Here is a 15,800-nt window from a genome sequence, read left to right on the forward strand (position 1 = left end):
CCGATCTAAGTCTGCTGGTGAAACCTAGTTACACCTACTGCGCCACGCGTCAGTTCTAAACTGCCATACAGGTTCACAACCACAATAGCGGCCCTCACCCGCCTCACGCGCCCGACAGTCCTCGGATTGATATGGCTGCCGCCGAACATAGTCTGCAGACCATCCTGGACGCGGCCAAGCAAGCACCCCCACCTCCCATATCCAACGGCCCGGCTCTTAGTTGGATGCCTCCTCATGCAGGCCTAGAACACGGACATTCTGCTGCGGGTCCTTCGACGCCTGTCCAGGTAAGTCGCGTGTCTGCAACATCTTGTCACGCGCCAACGTCTGCCTTAGCGCACCAGTACCAAGCGTCGACTCGAGGACTCGGACGCGAACGACCCCCACCGCAAGATTCGACGCGTCGTCCGGGACCATGTCAGCAACGATCCTGGGCGCGTCATGCCCATGACGACTGTAGTCTGCCTGCATGCAGCTGTGGCGCAAAAGTCCTATGGCAGCGAGAAGCGCTTCTTGTGCCCTCCTCCTGTCGTTCACATCGAAGGTCCCGTATGGAACCTGAAGTCACAGCAGATGGCCATGGCCGTAGTCACCGAGACTGGTGATCGCACCTTTGAGCAGAAGGCCCTTTGGACAACAGCTTGAACGCCAGCTTCAAGTTCCTTCATGTCGCTGGCACTGCGAAAACGAAAAGCTTCCAACTCTCTCTTGACATCGCGGAGCCGCCTGATACCGCTCCCGATGGTACCGAGCAAGGAAACGGGCGCGTTTGGGCGTCGTTCGACTCTGCGCCGGTGACTATCATCTCAAAGCCATCAAAGAAGACAGCCAAGACGCGTAGCATTGCGTCCTGTATCCTCGCTGGAGGCCCAGTATCATTATTTAATCGCATCAATTCGCAGACAGTACGCACCAAATACATGACCGTTGACCGCGGCCAACTGTGCGCAAGTAACGTCGCCTGGTCCGCGTTTACCGTGAACGTCATAAGCCGACCTGTTACAGCGGACGACGAAACACCCATCGGTGCGTCCCACGTGATCCTGGAATCTCGCCTGACTCGATACTCACGACTCGGCTGAGCAGGTCCTGGTCCGCAGACCGTATTGTATGGCAGTAAGATTATCTTGCAAGACAACGTCACTGGCACCCCACACCACCGCTCGTCATCCGAAAGGTTGATAAGGGGAGAATCACGCAGGACGATGGTGGCCCCGTGAGCCAAATGCAGAAGATCGCGCTGCAGAGGATCAATGCTGATGGTACGCGACATTATTTGTCCGCGGCAGGCCAATGCCTGGCACTCCTGGCGTGTCGTTCCGCCTACGCCAGGCCTCGCGAATCAAGCAGGTTCGCATCCGCTGTTGTTCCAGGCTCCTCGTGTACGCGAAGAAGTCGCGAATGGTCAGAACGTGATCATTGACGAAGTGGATGATTACTGTGCTGGACAATCGTTGGTATATGTACGTCGCCTCCCACACCGTCTATCTCCGCGCATCTTGACGACTCATCTGTCAAAACAGCTAAGTTCCAGTACACGTTTTCGACGCCTTCGGTCAAATAACAGGATCCCTGACCTCCCCATTACACCATTTCCCACTCTCTTCACCGCGCCTCGCTACGTGCCAAATACCGATTAAACCAGCAGCCGCCACGAGAGCTGCTCGAGCTGACGGCGGCGAACTTCTTCTATCATAATCCCGCCACAGCGACGGTCGATCCGTTAGATGTCTACATGGTCCTCTGGGCCCGCTCCGGACGCGCGTCTTCCAGGCCACGCACACTCCATTTAGCGGGACTGTCCAACCGTTTATTGCCACCACTGCGGTGCAAGGACAGTTGAATTCGTGCCTACGGCGGGCACCCTGACGGATATCAGTCATACGCCCCCGGTGCATGGTCCCTCCACACCCTAGTCCTTGTCGAACTGCCCCGAAGGGCGATGTTCTCAAGGCACTCGAGGAAGATGCAGTGCCAGCGAGCGACGAGAACGATTCCACTGCCGCGAGCAAGGCTCGATCAAGAGTCGAGATCATCACCGGGCGTAGCCTCCCTTTGTTGTTTATCCGCTCGTACGATGGTGTGGGCTACCACTCTGGCCGTGCGATTGCTTGCGAGTACCTATTCAAGGACATAACTTGGAGGCCGACGGGCGAGAAGAGGAACTGGATACCGGAGCACGCAGCCCTTGCCGTCGAGCAGAGCATCAACAATTGGGCTTGGAGATTATATGACATTGGCGCCGGCTGGTCCTGGGTATCTGCTGTATCTGCTTGTGTTTTTTGCTCCGGACTTGTCGCTGTCGTCAGAGTCTGCTTTTGGTATCGTGCTTGCTTGCTTTGGATAGTTGTGTAGATTACCTGACCACGTTCCAGTACACGTTCGAATGCATATTCGTCCATGTAGCTCGAGCCGTGAGTAGGCATGCGTTCTCGGGCATCCTGGGCTCGTCGACACACTATCCGAGCAAGCCATATGGCATTGCTCGGCGAAAGTCTGAGGCCAATCCGAGGCCGTCGCTGCCGTCTGGCCCTGACTGACGCAGCAGATTCCAAATTCCGCAAATAGCGGCTGAGTTCCGAGCTATCGATGACTGGCTGGATGGCTGCGACTCGGCTGCGACTCACTGGGACGATTCGGATGGGGCACGCATCGGCGCTCGTTTCAGGCTCATAAGGACGCGAACGAGCCATCTTTCTCCATCTCTTCGTCTCTGCCGCGTCGAAAAACCCCTCGTAGCTGCCTGCGACGCGTATTTTGAACGTCCCTACTCGCCCCCGCTGCGTATAAGAACATCGCTGACACCTGTGAGTAGCATGACAAACGTTCGACGCGGGACGCATATGGCGGACGGTCATACGGCGCATACGCCCGTGCACCACTTCTGCAGAGCTTTTTGGCGTCCGTCGTACCACCGCTTCCCCTCTAGCTCCGCCCTGATATTTCGTCGATCCACATATAAAAATCCTGCTCTATCTGCTCTCCGTACTCATTATCTCCCTTAGGACCAGCAATCATGGCCGCCGCTCCTATCACATCGCGTCTGCAATGGTTCGCGTCGCAAGACACCAGGCAGGCCCCCGTGCCTACGGAGGAGACCAAGTTCCACCGCAAAGTATGCTGTTTGTTCGCTTGTGCCTTGCTGCTGTCTGACATTGTCATTAGACGTCTATCATTGCGACCATTGGTAGGCCACTCGCATGCTAATAAACGTTGGGGTGTGCTAATCTCCTGCCAGGTCCCAAGGTCAACAATGTAGATATGCTGGGCAAGCTGGTCCGCGCCGGCGTGAACATTGGTACGTCGTGGTTACAGACTGCTGTTGCTAGATGTGCTGAAAGGTTGTTCAGTCCGCATGAACTTCTCGCATGGCTCGTATGAGTATCACCAGAGCGTGATCGACAACACAAGGAAGATGGTCCAAGGTACGTCGCGTCTGTGTGTCGCGCCCCATGTGCTCATGACGGCGGTTCCTCAGCCAACCCTGGAATTCGTCCCGTCGCGATCGCTCTCGACACCGTATGTTCGACCTGACTGGTGTTGTTCTCCATTCACTCACGAGCGCTCCTTCAATATACAGAAAGGTCCTGAAATCCGTACTGGTAACATGAGGAACGACCAAGATGTAACTGTTTTATCGTCCGTCTATCCCAACTGCATAGTGAACTCGATCGTTTTGCTAGCTCAAAATTCCCGCTGGCCACGAATTCACTGTCTCCGTTGACCGCAAGTACTATGAAATCTGCGATGACAAAGTGCTCTTCATGGATTACGTGCGTCATCGACTGTCTACGCGCTATGATTGGCTTGTGAACAATAGTTTCGCAGGCGAACCTGCCCAAGGTCACGGCTCCGGGCAAGCTGATCTACGTCGATGATGGTACAGTAAGCTTCTACGTAGGATGTGTGAGGAATCTCACGCGTCTTTAGGAATCCTGTCTCTACTCGTTCTCTCCATCGACGGCACGAACGTCCGCGTCCGTGCTCTGAACAACGGAACCCTCTCTTCCCACAAGGGCGTCAACCTCCCCAACACTCCCGTGGATCTCCCTGCTCTGTCCGACAAGGACAAGGCTGACCTCCGCTTTGGTGTCAAGAATGGCGTGGACATGATCTTCGCTTCATTTATCCGTCGTGCGGACGATGTCCGCGACATTCGTCAGGTCCTTGGGCCTGACGGTGCCAACATCAAGATCATCGTCAAGATCGAGAACCAGCAGGGTGTCGACAACTTCGACGAGATCTTGGCAGAGACCGACGGTGTCATGGTAGCCCGTGGTGACCTTGGTATCGAAATTCCTCCGAGCCAGGTCTTCCTTGCTCAGAAGATGATGATCGCCAAGTGCAACATGGCGGGCAAGCCCGTCATTGTCGCCACGCAGATGCTGGATGTGAGCCTTCCCGTTTCCAGTGAACTGCACTGTTATTTACCTGTCTCTGCAGTCCATGATGAACAACCCTAGGCCGACACGCGCTGAAGTCAGCGACGTCGCAAATGCTGTCGTCGACGGCGCTGACTGCGTCATGTTGTCCGGCGAGAGCGCTAAGGGTGCCTACCCCCTCGAGTCTGGTACGCACTGTCAGCCTGACAGCTGACTTGCCTGGCTTGCTCACCTCCACAACTACAGTGCTTATGATGGCTGAGTGCTGCCTGCTCGCGGAGTCAATGATTTGCTATCCTCCTCTCTATGATGAGCTTCGTTCCGCCTCGGCTCGTCCCACGGAGACTACTGAGACCATCGCTCTCGCGGCCGTCGGCGCGGCTCTCGAGCAGAGCGCCAGCGCCATTGTTGTTCTTTCCACGAGTGGGAACACGGCTCGTCTCGTCTCCAAGTACCGCCCGAACGTCCCTATCATTACCGGTGAGTACTAGCCGGGTTGAAGACAAATCTGCGGCCTGACATATGTCACCAGTTACGCGCAACGAGCAGACTGCTCGTCAGATTCACCTGAACCGCGGATGCTATCCCTTCTGGTACCCTGAACCGCGTGGTATCGAGGCTCACCAATGGCAGACGGACGTGAGTATATACTATTACTATTCCGGGACTGGTTCTCATCGCGGCGTATTTTGTCCAGGTCGACAACCGCATTCGTTTTGGTCTGCGCAATGCGCTGAAGATGAACATCATCAAGCCCGGCGGAACCGTTGTTGCTGTGCAAGGCTGGAAGGGTGGCTTGGGTCACACGAATACGCTGCGCATCCTGTCTGTGCCCACTGACTCTGCTGACCTTGAGATGCAGCCGCTGGGCCTGTAGATTGTTTGTTGCTGTCACTGTATTTGCGTTCTTGGGGCCGTTGTCAATGTATGAGAGCAGAGAATAGAAGCTAATGTATAAATGTACTGCATTACCTGCGCTTATTCCGACGGGATGACTGGGTCGAGTGATCTTGATTCTTCGATCTGGGAATGCGACGTTCTTAGCGCCTTCACGTGGCAGCACTGAGATCGCCTGCGCTTGCGGCAGTCGACCTTTCACGACACAGCACCTCCACGTCTTATTTGGCGGCCCCTCCATCCTCCCTGCGCACACGTCTCCCGCTGGCCACACAGAAGAGCCCACGCCGCCGCCATGGCGTCCTCATCCGTGTACTACCAGCAGAACGGGAACGGCTTCTCGGAGAAGCCGTTGTACAATGGCCTCCCAACGCATTCCACTGCAGTCCGCGAAAAGTGGCACAGACACCACCAAACATCCTCCTGGTTGCTGCCGCTCTCCCTACCTATCCCCGGTGTGCGCACACGCCGCCTGCGGATCATGACCCCCAACCCTGCACGACTGCACCAATTCTCCGTCACTCGATTCGGTCGAAGAAGAGGGCCGCTTGTGCTGGTCATCGGTGTCCTCGTCACCGTGTTCACCATCTTTGCATTACACAAGCGGTTCGCGACACCAGAAAAAAATTGGCCGACGCTGTCCCCTGGGGACCCGCCCACGCTCGTGTACAAGCGCGAAGATCTCCAGCGAATATGGGAGTGGGAGATCGCCGCAGGGCACTATCCAAGCATTCAGAAGCGTACGTGTTCTGGAATTGACTGTTAGCGATGCGTGCTGACACTCGGCGTAGTCCCTAAGCAATTGGGCTTGTCTGCACCACCATACAATCCGGCGCTCCCTGCCAAGAAGTCCGCAACGATACCCTCACGATATAGGTCACCTACCGCGACTGACACGATCGGGACGGGTTCAAAGCGCGTCTATCTCGACATACAGGCCAAGCACCCCAATGTTGCTTACCCGCCCAGACCAGTGTCGGGAAGTGTCGCGGATCTGGACGCTGTGATGGAACATTGCGAGTTCCCCAAGAAGGTGCGTCTATAGCTGCCATGTTCGTGATGTTTATTGTCTCAACTATGTGCCCCCAGTACGTTCGAGATTGCTTGGAGGTGCTTCGCATAGGAGGTGGTTTGGACAACCAGGCGCGCCTCCGGAGAGGGAAGATGGATGACTGGAAATACATATACCTCGAGGATGGGCCAGCGGACAACGTCACAGAGTCCGACGCTATCAGACCGAACTACCCCCACAAGGCCCACGCTGACTCGGACGTCAGCTCAGACTTCCCGAAGAAGCGCGGTGCCGAATGGGAAGCATCTTTGCGGTTGTCCACACCCCCGAAGTATCGGCCTTACAAGGACCAGCCTGCTTCGTGTGACGACGAGAACCCCCGCTTCTTCCATATGTTCTGGACTGGGCCGTTCACTGACAAGCCGTATCTTGCTGTCCTGTCCTACCTGTTCACGCAGAACCTAGGGCTCCACCTCGACAACGACCACATCGACCCGAATGTCTGCCGCCCGAAATTCATTCTGTGGATCAGTCCGGGCCCCGCTGCAGTGCCTCCCGGTCCCAACGCTTTGCGGGAGATGTATGATGGTCTCAAGTCGAACCCATGGGCGTCGCCGTTCCTGCATCCACGATTCAAGGATGTCATCGAGTTCAGGCTATGGAACACTACGGAACAGCTGGATGGTGTCCCCGAGCTCAAGGATGAATGGAGGGCCATGCGCGAGAGTCTATTCAACTCGGGAGGTTTCGTAGAAAAGGTACACGTCAACAACGCCGCAAAGGAGCTGACGACAGAGGTTGTCGCTGATGACGATGACGCGACTGTCGCCGCTGCCCCTGCACCGACCTCCGCTGGCCACGACGACAAGGTTAACCGCGTCGGTTCAAAATCGGCTTCAGAGTATGACAGGCTGTCCGTCATTCTCTCGGACATGGCGCGCTTCGTGCTCTGTCACCGATTTGGCGGCATCTACCTCGACGCTGATACAATCTTCCTCCGAGATTGGGAGGAGTTGTGGGGCTGGCGTGGTGCATTTGCCTACAGATGGTCGCGCCTGGAGAAGTACAATACTGCCGTACTCCGGATGAACAAGAACTCCGCACTAGGCACGTTCCTCTTCCGGACCGCACTGAAGAACGGTTTGGACTTCCACCCGATGACAGTCTCGCGGTACACGAGGGACGCGTACTTGGAAGGTCTCCTATTACGCCTTCCAGATGCGCTGTTCGATCGGCTGGCTGAACACGGAGTACTACCAGCGGGATCGCCCACCACAGCCCTACCTCGCCGAGTACGTATACAGGCTGGTCTCCTCCACCACCATTGTCTCATCTTTCCTCCGCAGCTTCAGTCACCTCTTCGACACCCCTCGGGATTTGAGCGCTGCTCCAGGCGCACTTGGGTTTGACGGCTTCTACAAAGGCGCCTATTCATATCACTTCCATAACTTCTGGTACGTGGCCTCCACATTCATGTTTGGTGCCACGTTGACAGCGCTCCTACAGGTGGAGACCATTTGATCCGTCTCGCAACTGGCCTGACTTGGGCGAACGCTTCATCAATGGAGAGCGCATCGCCCGTGCCACTGCCGCTGCGGAGTCCGGTCAGATCATTCCTGACCAAGAAGACGATGTAGTCGGGAATGACAAGCGCGACTTGGATTGGTCGACCGTGCTGAAGCGGACGTTCGAGGCTTATGTTCGTGGTGAGAGGCCGAACATGTACGGCGAGTGGTTACGGTGGTGAGTCGCCCCTGGGCTGCGATCAGCTATGCTCCACGTCCGTCGGGCCTGGGGCTGTCGGCCTGGTGCGCGGAACCCGGGAGAGGTCCATGCTGGCGTGGCGTTGCGGCCGTGTTGTGCGGTTATGGCCTTTAGTGCGGGGTCGCTATAGAGAACACCTAGCTTCGACGGCTCTTCTATAATGTCTCTTCGCTCTACCACTAGCTTTCTGTAATGTACTGGAACTATGACGCTCGTTTGGATATGCTGTGGCAGGACTGGACTACTATTGGGGTTCAATTTATGTCGAGCGAGCATGGGTTCAGTAGCACCTAAGTATAAATCGAGTATGTTTATGCAGTCGTCGAACAGTCTCAGTATGTGATACCCGGATACGCAACACAGTTTATTTCATGCAGTTTGAATGTGTAATAGCTACAGATGTTGTGGTACTTCCTCCTGGCAGCATGCGGGAACCGCGATGGGTATGTCTACTCTCTACATCGCCGCAATCTTCGCTTGCGCAGTATCTACGGTCTGCTTCAGCAGTGCATGACTCTTCTGCTTTCTCCGCCCCAAAGATGGCAGTGCCGCCACAATGACGTTGCTGCCTGTTCGCCACAGCATTTGCATCTGAGCAGCTGCGCACATCATGCGGTGGTGAAAACTCACCTGCGTCCGCACAGACACCGATCGTTTTCGGCCCAACACCGCCGTCGACTTCGATGTCCTTCTGTGGGAACCGCGCGCGCAGTTCGGCCACCTTGGGAACGCAGCGCTCGAGGAACTTCTGGCCGCCACGACCTGCACAGCATAATCTTGGTCAATTGACCCACGCCTGTCAAGGGCAGAATGCTGCCGTAAAGAACACGTACCGGGATAGACCGTCATGACGAGAAGCATGTCTGCGGCTTCGGCGACCTCGTCGGAAATCGCGGTCGAGGCCGTGTCGGGGGAGATGGCGACGCCCGCCTTCATCTTGCGCTCATGGATCGCGCTGATGAGCGAGAGGGGGTCCGCTGATGGGGGGATTCGTATGTGCGATGTACCGGTGGCTGTATGAGTAGGGTGCGCTTACATGTTGCCTCGAGGTGGAAGCAGTAGAGCGAGCCGCCTGCGTCGGCGATGTCGTGACCCACTGCGGGCGCTCCGTGAGTGAACGTTCCGGTAAGCAGGCGGGGGAGAGCGACGGACCTTCTCTGGCTGTGCGACCATCATGTGGCAGTCCATGAAGATGCCTGGCACACCCTTGGACACACAGGCCAAGATCGGTGCGCCTGTTCCGGGGATGAGAACGACCTGCGTTGGCAAGAAACGGATCGGACGTACCCATGGTAATGTTTGGCACAAATGGCTTACGTGAAGGGTCAGCGCAGCGAAGCCTCATGCGTGCCTGTATGCCCTCACCCGTCCATAACATCTGCAACGAGGCCTAGTCAGATATCGCGTTCTGCATGGACGTCGAAGTCCATGACGCACCCATGTGTAGCCATTCAGCGCCGCCCTTGATCATCCGCTTGCATTCTGCGGTGAGCTGACCAAAGTCAGACGCGAGGACGGAGGGAGAGATGATTGCGCGGGGCATGGCAAAGTGAATGAGTGGTGGGCGAGCAAGAGATGTGGATGCGAGTATCACACTGTGTGGCCGATGGGTGAGCACTGTGCACCGAGCAGGGACACTCGGAACTCAGATCGCGACGATAGCGCGTGTGGATGGGAGACGGTCACGTGGGGCGCGCCGCGAGCGTCGCCGCGTGGACCCGGTGGGCCGGCCGGCGGGGACGCGACGGTCGACGCCCGGTCCCCGGATGCGCACGGTGGAGTTCCTGTGGGATCAGCAGATGCGTAAATACCAGTTACGGAAGGGAACGAGCCCAGTTAAAGGGGACAGGGCGGGCGACGTCGCCGGCTCCACTGCACGGATGGAGCGCACTAGCACTCGAGGCGCATGCGCATTGCATAGCCCCGCTGTGGTCGTCGAAAACGCAGCCAATCCGAGGCGGTGTGCATCCTCGAACGACCCCGCTATATAAACCCGAGCGTATGCCCGACCTAGCAACCCTCTTCGGCCTTCTCATTCACCCGCTTCTCCGTAACGCCCCGCTACGCCCAACATGTTCGCAAAGACCTCTCAAATCGTCCTCGGTCTCCTCTGCGCTGCCGCAGTCGTGAATGCCACCCCTTCGAGGAGAAGCGTGACCGTAAGTTTCGCTAAGATAGTCGTAGTCGTGGACAACATGACCGATAAGGTTCGTATGACGCAGTGAGCAGTGTCGTTAACTCGATCACCTCGGCGGTCGGGTCGGAAGCTACCCAGGCTACCTCCGCTGGTATGTCCTACCGAGCTATCTTGGGATTCTCCGTATTCACAACAAGTCCTGCTATTAGCCGGTTCTCTCTTCACCGACGCCACCTCTTGGGGTAGTAGCGCTGCTAGCGATGCGACGTCTTGGGGCGCCAGCGCCGCAAGCGCTGCTACTTCGCTCGGAGGTAGCGTTGCGAGCGCAGCCACCTCGCTGGGAGGCAGCGTAGCTAGTGAAGCCACCTCGTTTGCAGGCAGCATTGCTACCGAGGTTACCTGTAAGTGCCGCCGAATCCTCAATGAAGTGCCCCCACTGACTCGTCATAACAGCTATCGGCGGGCAAGCTTACACCATAGTCACTTCCAAGGGTGGTGAAGCCATCACACTCGCGACCAGTGGTGCTGGCGTCGCCACCAGCTTCGCAGGGTCTCAGTACACGGAGGCCACTGCTGCTGCTGCCGCTGCGTCGACATCGAACGCTGCTCTTGGCATGCACTCAGTCACAGTATCGGCGCCGCTACTTACCTCCTTGCTTGTTGCTTTCAGTGGAGTATTCGTTGGTGCTTGGGTTACACTCTGAGCTCGTCGTTGCTGCATAACTTAATTCCTCGCGCCCCAACGTTCTGCGCACGATATATACCTTACATTTCGATTTTCACAACCTACTAGACATCTTGCATCAATGATGAAATCGTTCTCTTTGCATCGACGCGTATGACATGCTGTCAGGAGCATGTCGGCGACGGCAAGTTACCACGAGGAGTCTCGATTGGTCTCGGTCAAGCCAGTTAGCGGAGTCTCGTTGATGGGCCTTCTCCAGACTCGCCGAGATTCTGTGCATTATTCGAGAGCTCCAGGTAATGTACAGCCATCTACTCATCCTGCTGCTCCATGTTCTTCTGGACCTGCGCCGGGTGTCAGCTGAGCTGAAACGATGCCCAGAGTAACACGTACGTGAGGGTTGAAGAAGAGCGAGTTCATGCCCCAGGGGAACGGACCGCTCGCTGTGCAACGGGTCATCAATTATCGTTCAGTCATGAAGGCAGGAAGCGACAGACAGCGCTTGTTGAGGTACTCGTAATCGGGGACGGCGGGCAGCTCACCGCCGTTCTCATGCTTGAGGTGCTCAGTGTGCTCTTCGTGCTCGTTCTCGACCTTGCGCACCCAGAGGGCGGTAACAATGACTGGTGGATATCGTGTCAATGCGGCGGCATCGCGTCATAAAGCACAGACAACTCACTGGCAGGGACACAGACGAAGAAACTGTCACGACCCAGGACATCAGACTAATGAGTTCCGGCTGTCCATAATTGACTCACCTAATCTTGCGCCAGAGCTCGGAGGTATCTGGACATAGTACATGAGAAGTCAGTTCCCAATAGGACAGAAGGAAACATACGGCCAGCGTGCTCGGCCTGAGCAGCCTGCTTCGCTTGCCACCGCTTCACGGCCTCCATGTTAATATCATTGGCAAGGCCACGGGTGCGGGGAAGTGCGCGCAGCGCAACGCGACGGGCGAGGAGGGACGTCGACATCGGTGAGGATTTCAATCAGACAGGATAACAGCGGTACCGGGTGAGGACTGGAGGAACACGGGAGGTACTAGGCGCCCGTGAACGATAGGACGCGTGCTTACGTCATCCAAGGCACGTGAGGGGTACGATGGGCTGCACTGACGCGTCGCGCGAGTACGCAAGTGCGCCTGCAAGGCTTTCTCTCCTGTTACACGCAAGACATGGTCCGCCCTCAGTCCTCCGCTGCCGGCGTGCTCGCTCTGCTCTCAGAGCCTGAGCCGCTGCTCAAGCAGCATGCGCTGTTGCGGCTGAATGACATCGTTCCCCAGTTCTGGGCGGAGATCTCGGAGTACATCGCTCTAATGTGCGTACGTTTGGTGGGATGTCGCGTTTCTTGGCTAATGAAGGGTCTGAATACAGTGAATCGCTCTCGGAGAGCGACGAACTCTCGCCAGAGGCCCGGGACTCAGCCGCGCTGTTGGCGAGCAAGGTCTACTACTACCTCGGAGAGTATGACGAAGCTCTTTCGTTCGCACTTGCGGCGGGAAGCGCGTTTGAGGCACACGCGGCCACTGCTGGCGTAGGCGAATACGTTGAGACCGTGATCTGTGAGTGTTTAACTTGATTACCGCTCTCTACGTAAAGCTGAAAGGCACTACGATCTCAGCGAAGGCTATTGACCGCTACATTAGTGCACGGTCGGCGGAGCAAGCTGGAGAGGAAAAGGTTGACCCTAGGCTTCAAGGCATAATCGAGGGTATTTTCACCCGCTGTATCTCAGATGGGGAGTTCAAACAGGTCGGTAAAGACCCTACGCCATAACGTACATTTACCTGACCTATATTCTTCACAGGCGATAGGCATTGCCCTTGAGTCGCGACGATTGGACGTGATAGCGCACATCTACAAAACGACACGCGACGTTAACCTTCTCTCTTACACCATGGATGCCGTACTTGACACGGCATTCCCTCTTGCGTACCGCGATCAGGTCTTACGGTTCCTCCTCCCGCTATACCCTCCACTCTCAAGCGAGAACAGGTCTCCTCACGTATACTCCGTCACTCGATTGCTCGTTACCTTGAGCTCTGCTGAGCTCACTCTACCTCTGCTCAACTCGCTGGTACCCAAGGACAGCCTCCTCGCGTACCAAATGGCATTTGACTTGGTGGAGGGCGGTGCGCAAGACTATCTGGAGAGTGTGCGCAAAGAGTTGCCGGAAGGCGAAGAAGTACGTTGCAATCCTTTCCATCTAGGAAGTAGTATTTGACACGTCTGCAGGACTCGAAAGCAATTTACGACAAACTGCGCCAAATTCTGCTCGGGCAGGAGTCAATCAAGCTTTATCTCGAGTTCCTCAAACGCAACAACAAGACCGACATGCTCATCCTCAAGAGCACAAAGGTCAGTTCATCGGTCTCTTTACTCATCATACACATCTGATCGTCATGACCCTGTGTTAGGACTCCTTGGAGGCACGGTCATCCGTGTACCATGTTGCCCTCACGCTACAGAACGCATTCATGCACTCTGGGACGACGTCGGATGCCTTCCTGCGGGAAAACCTAGAGTGGCTGGGACTGGCCACAAATTGGGCCAAGTTCTCCGCGACCGCTGCTCTTGGTGTGATCCACAAGGGTCACTTCGAGGAGAGTATGAACATCCTTGGTCCCTACCTTCCTCAGCAGGGTGGTAATGACAGTGGCATCCCTGGTGCGCAATACTCGGAGGGTGGCGCGCTCTATGCTCTGGGTCTCGTAAATGCCGGCGTTGGTAGTGGCCGCCAGGTGGAGGAGTACCTGCGGAATATGCTCCGGGAGTCTCAGCACGACGTCGTTCAGCACGGCGCGGCACTCGGCCTGGGTGTCGCGGGCATGGGCGGCAAGAATGCCGAGACGTACGAGGAGCTCAAGCAGGCGCTGTTCAGGGAGGACTCGGCGGTTGCGGGCGAGGCGGCTGGTTATGCTATGGGTTTGATCATGCTCGGTACGGCGGATGTGACTGCGTCGGAGGAGATGCTGCAGTATGCTAGGGAGACAGAGCACGAGAAGATCATCAGGGGTATTGCTATAGGCGTTGCTTTCATCTACTATGGCAAGCAGGAGGAGGCCGACAGTATCGTCAAGGTGCTCTTGTCCGAGAAAGTGAGTCACGCTGCTCTGACTATTGAAGGGACGAGGAACTGACCCATTGGCAGGGCGGCGATTGGAGGACGGCTATCCTCCGCTACGGTGGTGTCTTCACTCTCGCACTCGCGTACGCCGGCACTTCTAACAACAACGCAATTCGACAACTGCTGCATATTGCTGTAACCGACACTTCCGACGACGTCCGAAGAGCTGCGGTCGTTTCATTAGCGTTTGTGCTGTTCAAGAATCCGGCGCAGGTGCCTCGTATCGTGCAATTGCTGAGTGAATCCTACAACCCTCACGTACGGTGCGGTGCGACCCTGGCGCTGGGTATCGCTTGTGCCGGCACTGGCCTCCAGGTTTGTGTCTTGACATTCCGCTTGCACACATGGTGCTGACGTTGTTACAGGATGCTGTAGACATCTTAGAGCCCATGACGAAGGACAGCGTCGACTTTGTCCGCCAGGGCGCACTCATCGCACTAGGCATGGTCTTGGTCGAGCAGTCCGAGGCGTCGACCCCATCGCTCGGGTCGACGCGTGCTCTGTACGCGAAGATCGTTGCCGACAAGCATGAAGACCCTATGGCCAGATTCGGCGCCGCGTTGGGACAAGGATTGATCGACGCAGGTGGTCGCAACGTCACCATCAGCTTGCAGAGTCGTGCCGGTAGCCGTAACACGAACGCCATTGTTGGTATGGTGCTGTTCTGCCAGTTCTGGTACTGGTATCCTCTCGCGCATTGTGCATGCCTTGCGTTCGACCCGACGGCTATCATTGGCTTGGATGGCACCCTGCAGGTGGGGCTCCCTTACCTGAGGCAAGGAGACGTGCATCCTGATTGTTTATTATAGGCGCCGCAGTTCGATTTCATCTCCAACGCTCGTCCGAGCTTGTTCGCTTACCCTGCGCCTACTAAACCACCAAAGAAGGAGGCAGTAGCCAAGGTTGCCACCGCTGTCCTTTCTACGACTGCCCGGGCGAAGGCACGGGAAAAGAAGAAGGCTGCTGAAGGCGAGGGGGGTGTAGCGGTACGTTTCCTGGTTTGTGGCAATGTCACTCTTGCTGATCCATGTGCAGGATGAGAAGCCAGATGCCAAGAAGGACGGTGACGTCGAGATGAAGGACAGCGAAGCCTCGACGTCTACACCCAAGCGCAAGGAGCCGTCTGTCGAGAAACTGCCAAACTTCTCGCGCGTCGTGCCCGCGCAAGTGTCTTACATCAGCTTCCCGCAGGATAGCAGGTATCAGCCAGTCAGAGTGGTGTCAACAAGAAGCGTACCTACGAAAGGTGGCAAGGCGTCTGCACCAAAATCGTCTCTCGTACCGGGCATCACCTCAGAGAGATACGCGGGCGGTGGTGGCATCCTGATCCTTGCAGACCAACGTCCTGACGAGGAGCCGGACTACATCGAATTCGAGACGCAGGCCATCCTTGCTGCGAATGAAGCTGCTGTTGCTGCAGACGACCGTGCAGCGCATGTTTCGGAGGGTCGTCACATCGCACTCGATGAGAACGCTCCTGAGGTCACATCCCCACCAGAATCCTTCGAGGTGCGTGACGAGTCGTTTGGTTCTTCGCAATACTGATGGCAGGCTTCAGTATCCATTTGATCATGACACATGAACGCTTCGCTGTAAAGTCGGATATACGCTTACTCGTCGCAATTGCATTTCGTTGAGCCCTCGTTCGTTCTTGTGTGACCTTGGTCCCGTGAAGCTGACGTGCTTTCGATGCGGAATGATTCGTCCGGTGTTCCTCTTTGTGTCGATTGTTGCTTACTGATAAGGTTTCTGTCTGACATCACCATATAATATCGACTCTGTTCAGGAACGGCCCAC

The 15,800-nt window shown here is 56.4% G+C and overlaps 7 protein-coding genes across 7 annotated transcripts; 5 read left to right on the forward strand and 2 right to left on the reverse strand.

Annotated features, from left to right (window-relative positions):
• Nucleotides 1-131: 131 nt before the first annotated feature.
• On the forward strand, nt 132-1,564 carry B0H18DRAFT_950125 (uncharacterized protein; the record flags this gene model as incomplete). Its single annotated transcript, XM_048041941.1, has 7 exons — nt 132-287; nt 337-601; nt 622-1,026; nt 1,087-1,216; nt 1,290-1,350; nt 1,374-1,463; nt 1,535-1,564. 7 exons carry the CDS (start codon nt 132-134, stop codon nt 1,562-1,564), a joined length of 1,137 nt encoding a protein of 378 aa, XP_047900271.1.
• A 1,293-nt stretch (nt 1,565-2,857) lies between these two features.
• Nucleotides 2,858-5,399, forward strand: B0H18DRAFT_969491 (pyruvate kinase). Its single transcript, XM_048043601.1, has 13 exons — nt 2,858-3,115; nt 3,166-3,187; nt 3,239-3,298; nt 3,351-3,425; nt 3,479-3,519; nt 3,581-3,625; nt 3,684-3,773; nt 3,829-3,880; nt 3,931-4,391; nt 4,444-4,570; nt 4,629-4,862; nt 4,915-5,021; nt 5,080-5,399. The coding sequence occupies exons 1-13, from the start codon at nt 3,017-3,019 to the stop codon at nt 5,257-5,259; spliced, it is 1,593 nt and encodes a 530-aa protein (XP_047900272.1). The 5' UTR covers nt 2,858-3,016; the 3' UTR covers nt 5,260-5,399.
• A 77-nt stretch (nt 5,400-5,476) lies between these two features.
• On the forward strand, nt 5,477-8,397 carry B0H18DRAFT_969493 (uncharacterized protein). The gene is made up of 5 exons (XM_048043602.1): nt 5,477-6,019; nt 6,071-6,312; nt 6,369-7,516; nt 7,638-7,745; nt 7,798-8,397. Exons 1-5 carry the CDS (start codon nt 5,575-5,577, stop codon nt 8,036-8,038), a joined length of 2,184 nt encoding a protein of 727 aa, XP_047900273.1. The 5' UTR covers nt 5,477-5,574; the 3' UTR covers nt 8,039-8,397.
• B0H18DRAFT_969496 (ribulose-phosphate 3-epimerase) lies at nt 8,398-9,686 on the reverse strand. The gene is made up of 8 exons (XM_048043603.1): nt 9,493-9,686; nt 9,421-9,433; nt 9,343-9,395; nt 9,204-9,290; nt 9,092-9,151; nt 8,889-9,032; nt 8,686-8,817; nt 8,398-8,624 (listed from the first exon to the last, which is right to left on the reverse strand). The coding sequence occupies exons 1-8, from the start codon at nt 9,596-9,598 to the stop codon at nt 8,512-8,514; spliced, it is 708 nt and encodes a 235-aa protein (XP_047900274.1). The 5' UTR covers nt 9,599-9,686; the 3' UTR covers nt 8,398-8,511.
• Nucleotides 9,687-9,742: 56 nt separating this feature from the next.
• Nucleotides 9,743-11,032, forward strand: B0H18DRAFT_969502 (uncharacterized protein). Its single transcript, XM_048043604.1, has 5 exons — nt 9,743-10,181; nt 10,202-10,214; nt 10,278-10,343; nt 10,402-10,593; nt 10,646-11,032. Exons 1-5 carry the CDS (start codon nt 10,128-10,130, stop codon nt 10,894-10,896), a joined length of 576 nt encoding a protein of 191 aa, XP_047900275.1. The 5' UTR covers nt 9,743-10,127; the 3' UTR covers nt 10,897-11,032.
• Nucleotides 11,033-11,188: 156 nt separating this feature from the next.
• On the reverse strand, nt 11,189-11,773 carry B0H18DRAFT_1113055 (cytochrome c oxidase, subunit VIa; the record flags this gene model as incomplete). Its single annotated transcript, XM_048032896.1, has 6 exons — nt 11,189-11,221; nt 11,271-11,320; nt 11,375-11,500; nt 11,557-11,579; nt 11,636-11,663; nt 11,716-11,773. 6 exons carry the CDS (start codon nt 11,771-11,773, stop codon nt 11,189-11,191), a joined length of 318 nt encoding a protein of 105 aa, XP_047900276.1.
• A 278-nt stretch (nt 11,774-12,051) lies between these two features.
• Nucleotides 12,052-15,585, forward strand: B0H18DRAFT_867814 (26S proteasome regulatory complex non-ATPase subcomplex Rpn2/Psmd1 subunit; the record flags this gene model as incomplete). The annotated part of the gene is made up of 11 exons (XM_048039889.1): nt 12,052-12,194; nt 12,251-12,438; nt 12,498-12,628; nt 12,684-13,061; nt 13,112-13,234; nt 13,294-13,974; nt 14,028-14,318; nt 14,369-14,758; nt 14,813-14,989; nt 15,048-15,512; nt 15,562-15,585. The coding sequence occupies 11 exons, from the start codon at nt 12,052-12,054 to the stop codon at nt 15,583-15,585; spliced, it is 2,991 nt and encodes a 996-aa protein (XP_047900277.1).
• Between the last annotated feature and the right edge of the window lie 215 nt (nt 15,586-15,800).

The sequence above is a fragment of the Fomitopsis serialis genome, assembly GCF_022376445.1.
Source record: "Fomitopsis serialis strain Sig1Antser10 chromosome Unknown B0H18scaffold_2, whole genome shotgun sequence".
NCBI lineage: Eukaryota > Fungi > Basidiomycota > Agaricomycetes > Polyporales > Fomitopsidaceae > Fomitopsis > Fomitopsis serialis.

Coding starts and splice junctions, on each gene's coding strand:
- B0H18DRAFT_969502 (XM_048043604.1), top strand. CDS start 10,128: ATGTTCGCAAAGACCTCTCAAATCGTCCTCGGTCTCCTCTGCGCTGCC. Junction 10,344..10,401: donor TACCCAGGCTACCTCCGCTG/GTATGTCCTACC, acceptor TCCTGCTATTAG/CCGGTTCTCTCTTCACCGAC. Junction 10,594..10,645: donor CATTGCTACCGAGGTTACCT/GTAAGTGCCGCC, acceptor TCGTCATAACAG/CTATCGGCGGGCAAGCTTAC.
- B0H18DRAFT_969493 (XM_048043602.1), top strand. CDS start 5,575: ATGGCGTCCTCATCCGTGTACTACCAGCAGAACGGGAACGGCTTCTCG. Junction 7,517..7,637: donor TTACGCCTTCCAGATGCGCT/GTTCGATCGGCT, acceptor TTTCCTCCGCAG/CTTCAGTCACCTCTTCGACA. Junction 7,746..7,797: donor TATCACTTCCATAACTTCTG/GTACGTGGCCTC, acceptor GCGCTCCTACAG/GTGGAGACCATTTGATCCGT.
- B0H18DRAFT_969496 (XM_048043603.1), bottom strand. CDS start 9,598: ATGCCCCGCGCAATCATCTCTCCCTCCGTCCTCGCGTCTGACTTTGGT. Junction 9,152..9,203: donor CGCACAGCCAGAGAAGGTCC/GTCGCTCTCCCC, acceptor GAGCGCCCGCAG/TGGGTCACGACATCGCCGAC. Junction 9,033..9,091: donor CTTCCACCTCGAGGCAACAT/GTAAGCGCACCC, acceptor TCCCCCCATCAG/CGGACCCCCTCTCGCTCATC.
- B0H18DRAFT_969491 (XM_048043601.1), top strand. CDS start 3,017: ATGGCCGCCGCTCCTATCACATCGCGTCTGCAATGGTTCGCGTCGCAA. Junction 3,188..3,238: donor GTCTATCATTGCGACCATTG/GTAGGCCACTCG, acceptor ATCTCCTGCCAG/GTCCCAAGGTCAACAATGTA. Junction 3,426..3,478: donor CACAAGGAAGATGGTCCAAG/GTACGTCGCGTC, acceptor GCGGTTCCTCAG/CCAACCCTGGAATTCGTCCC.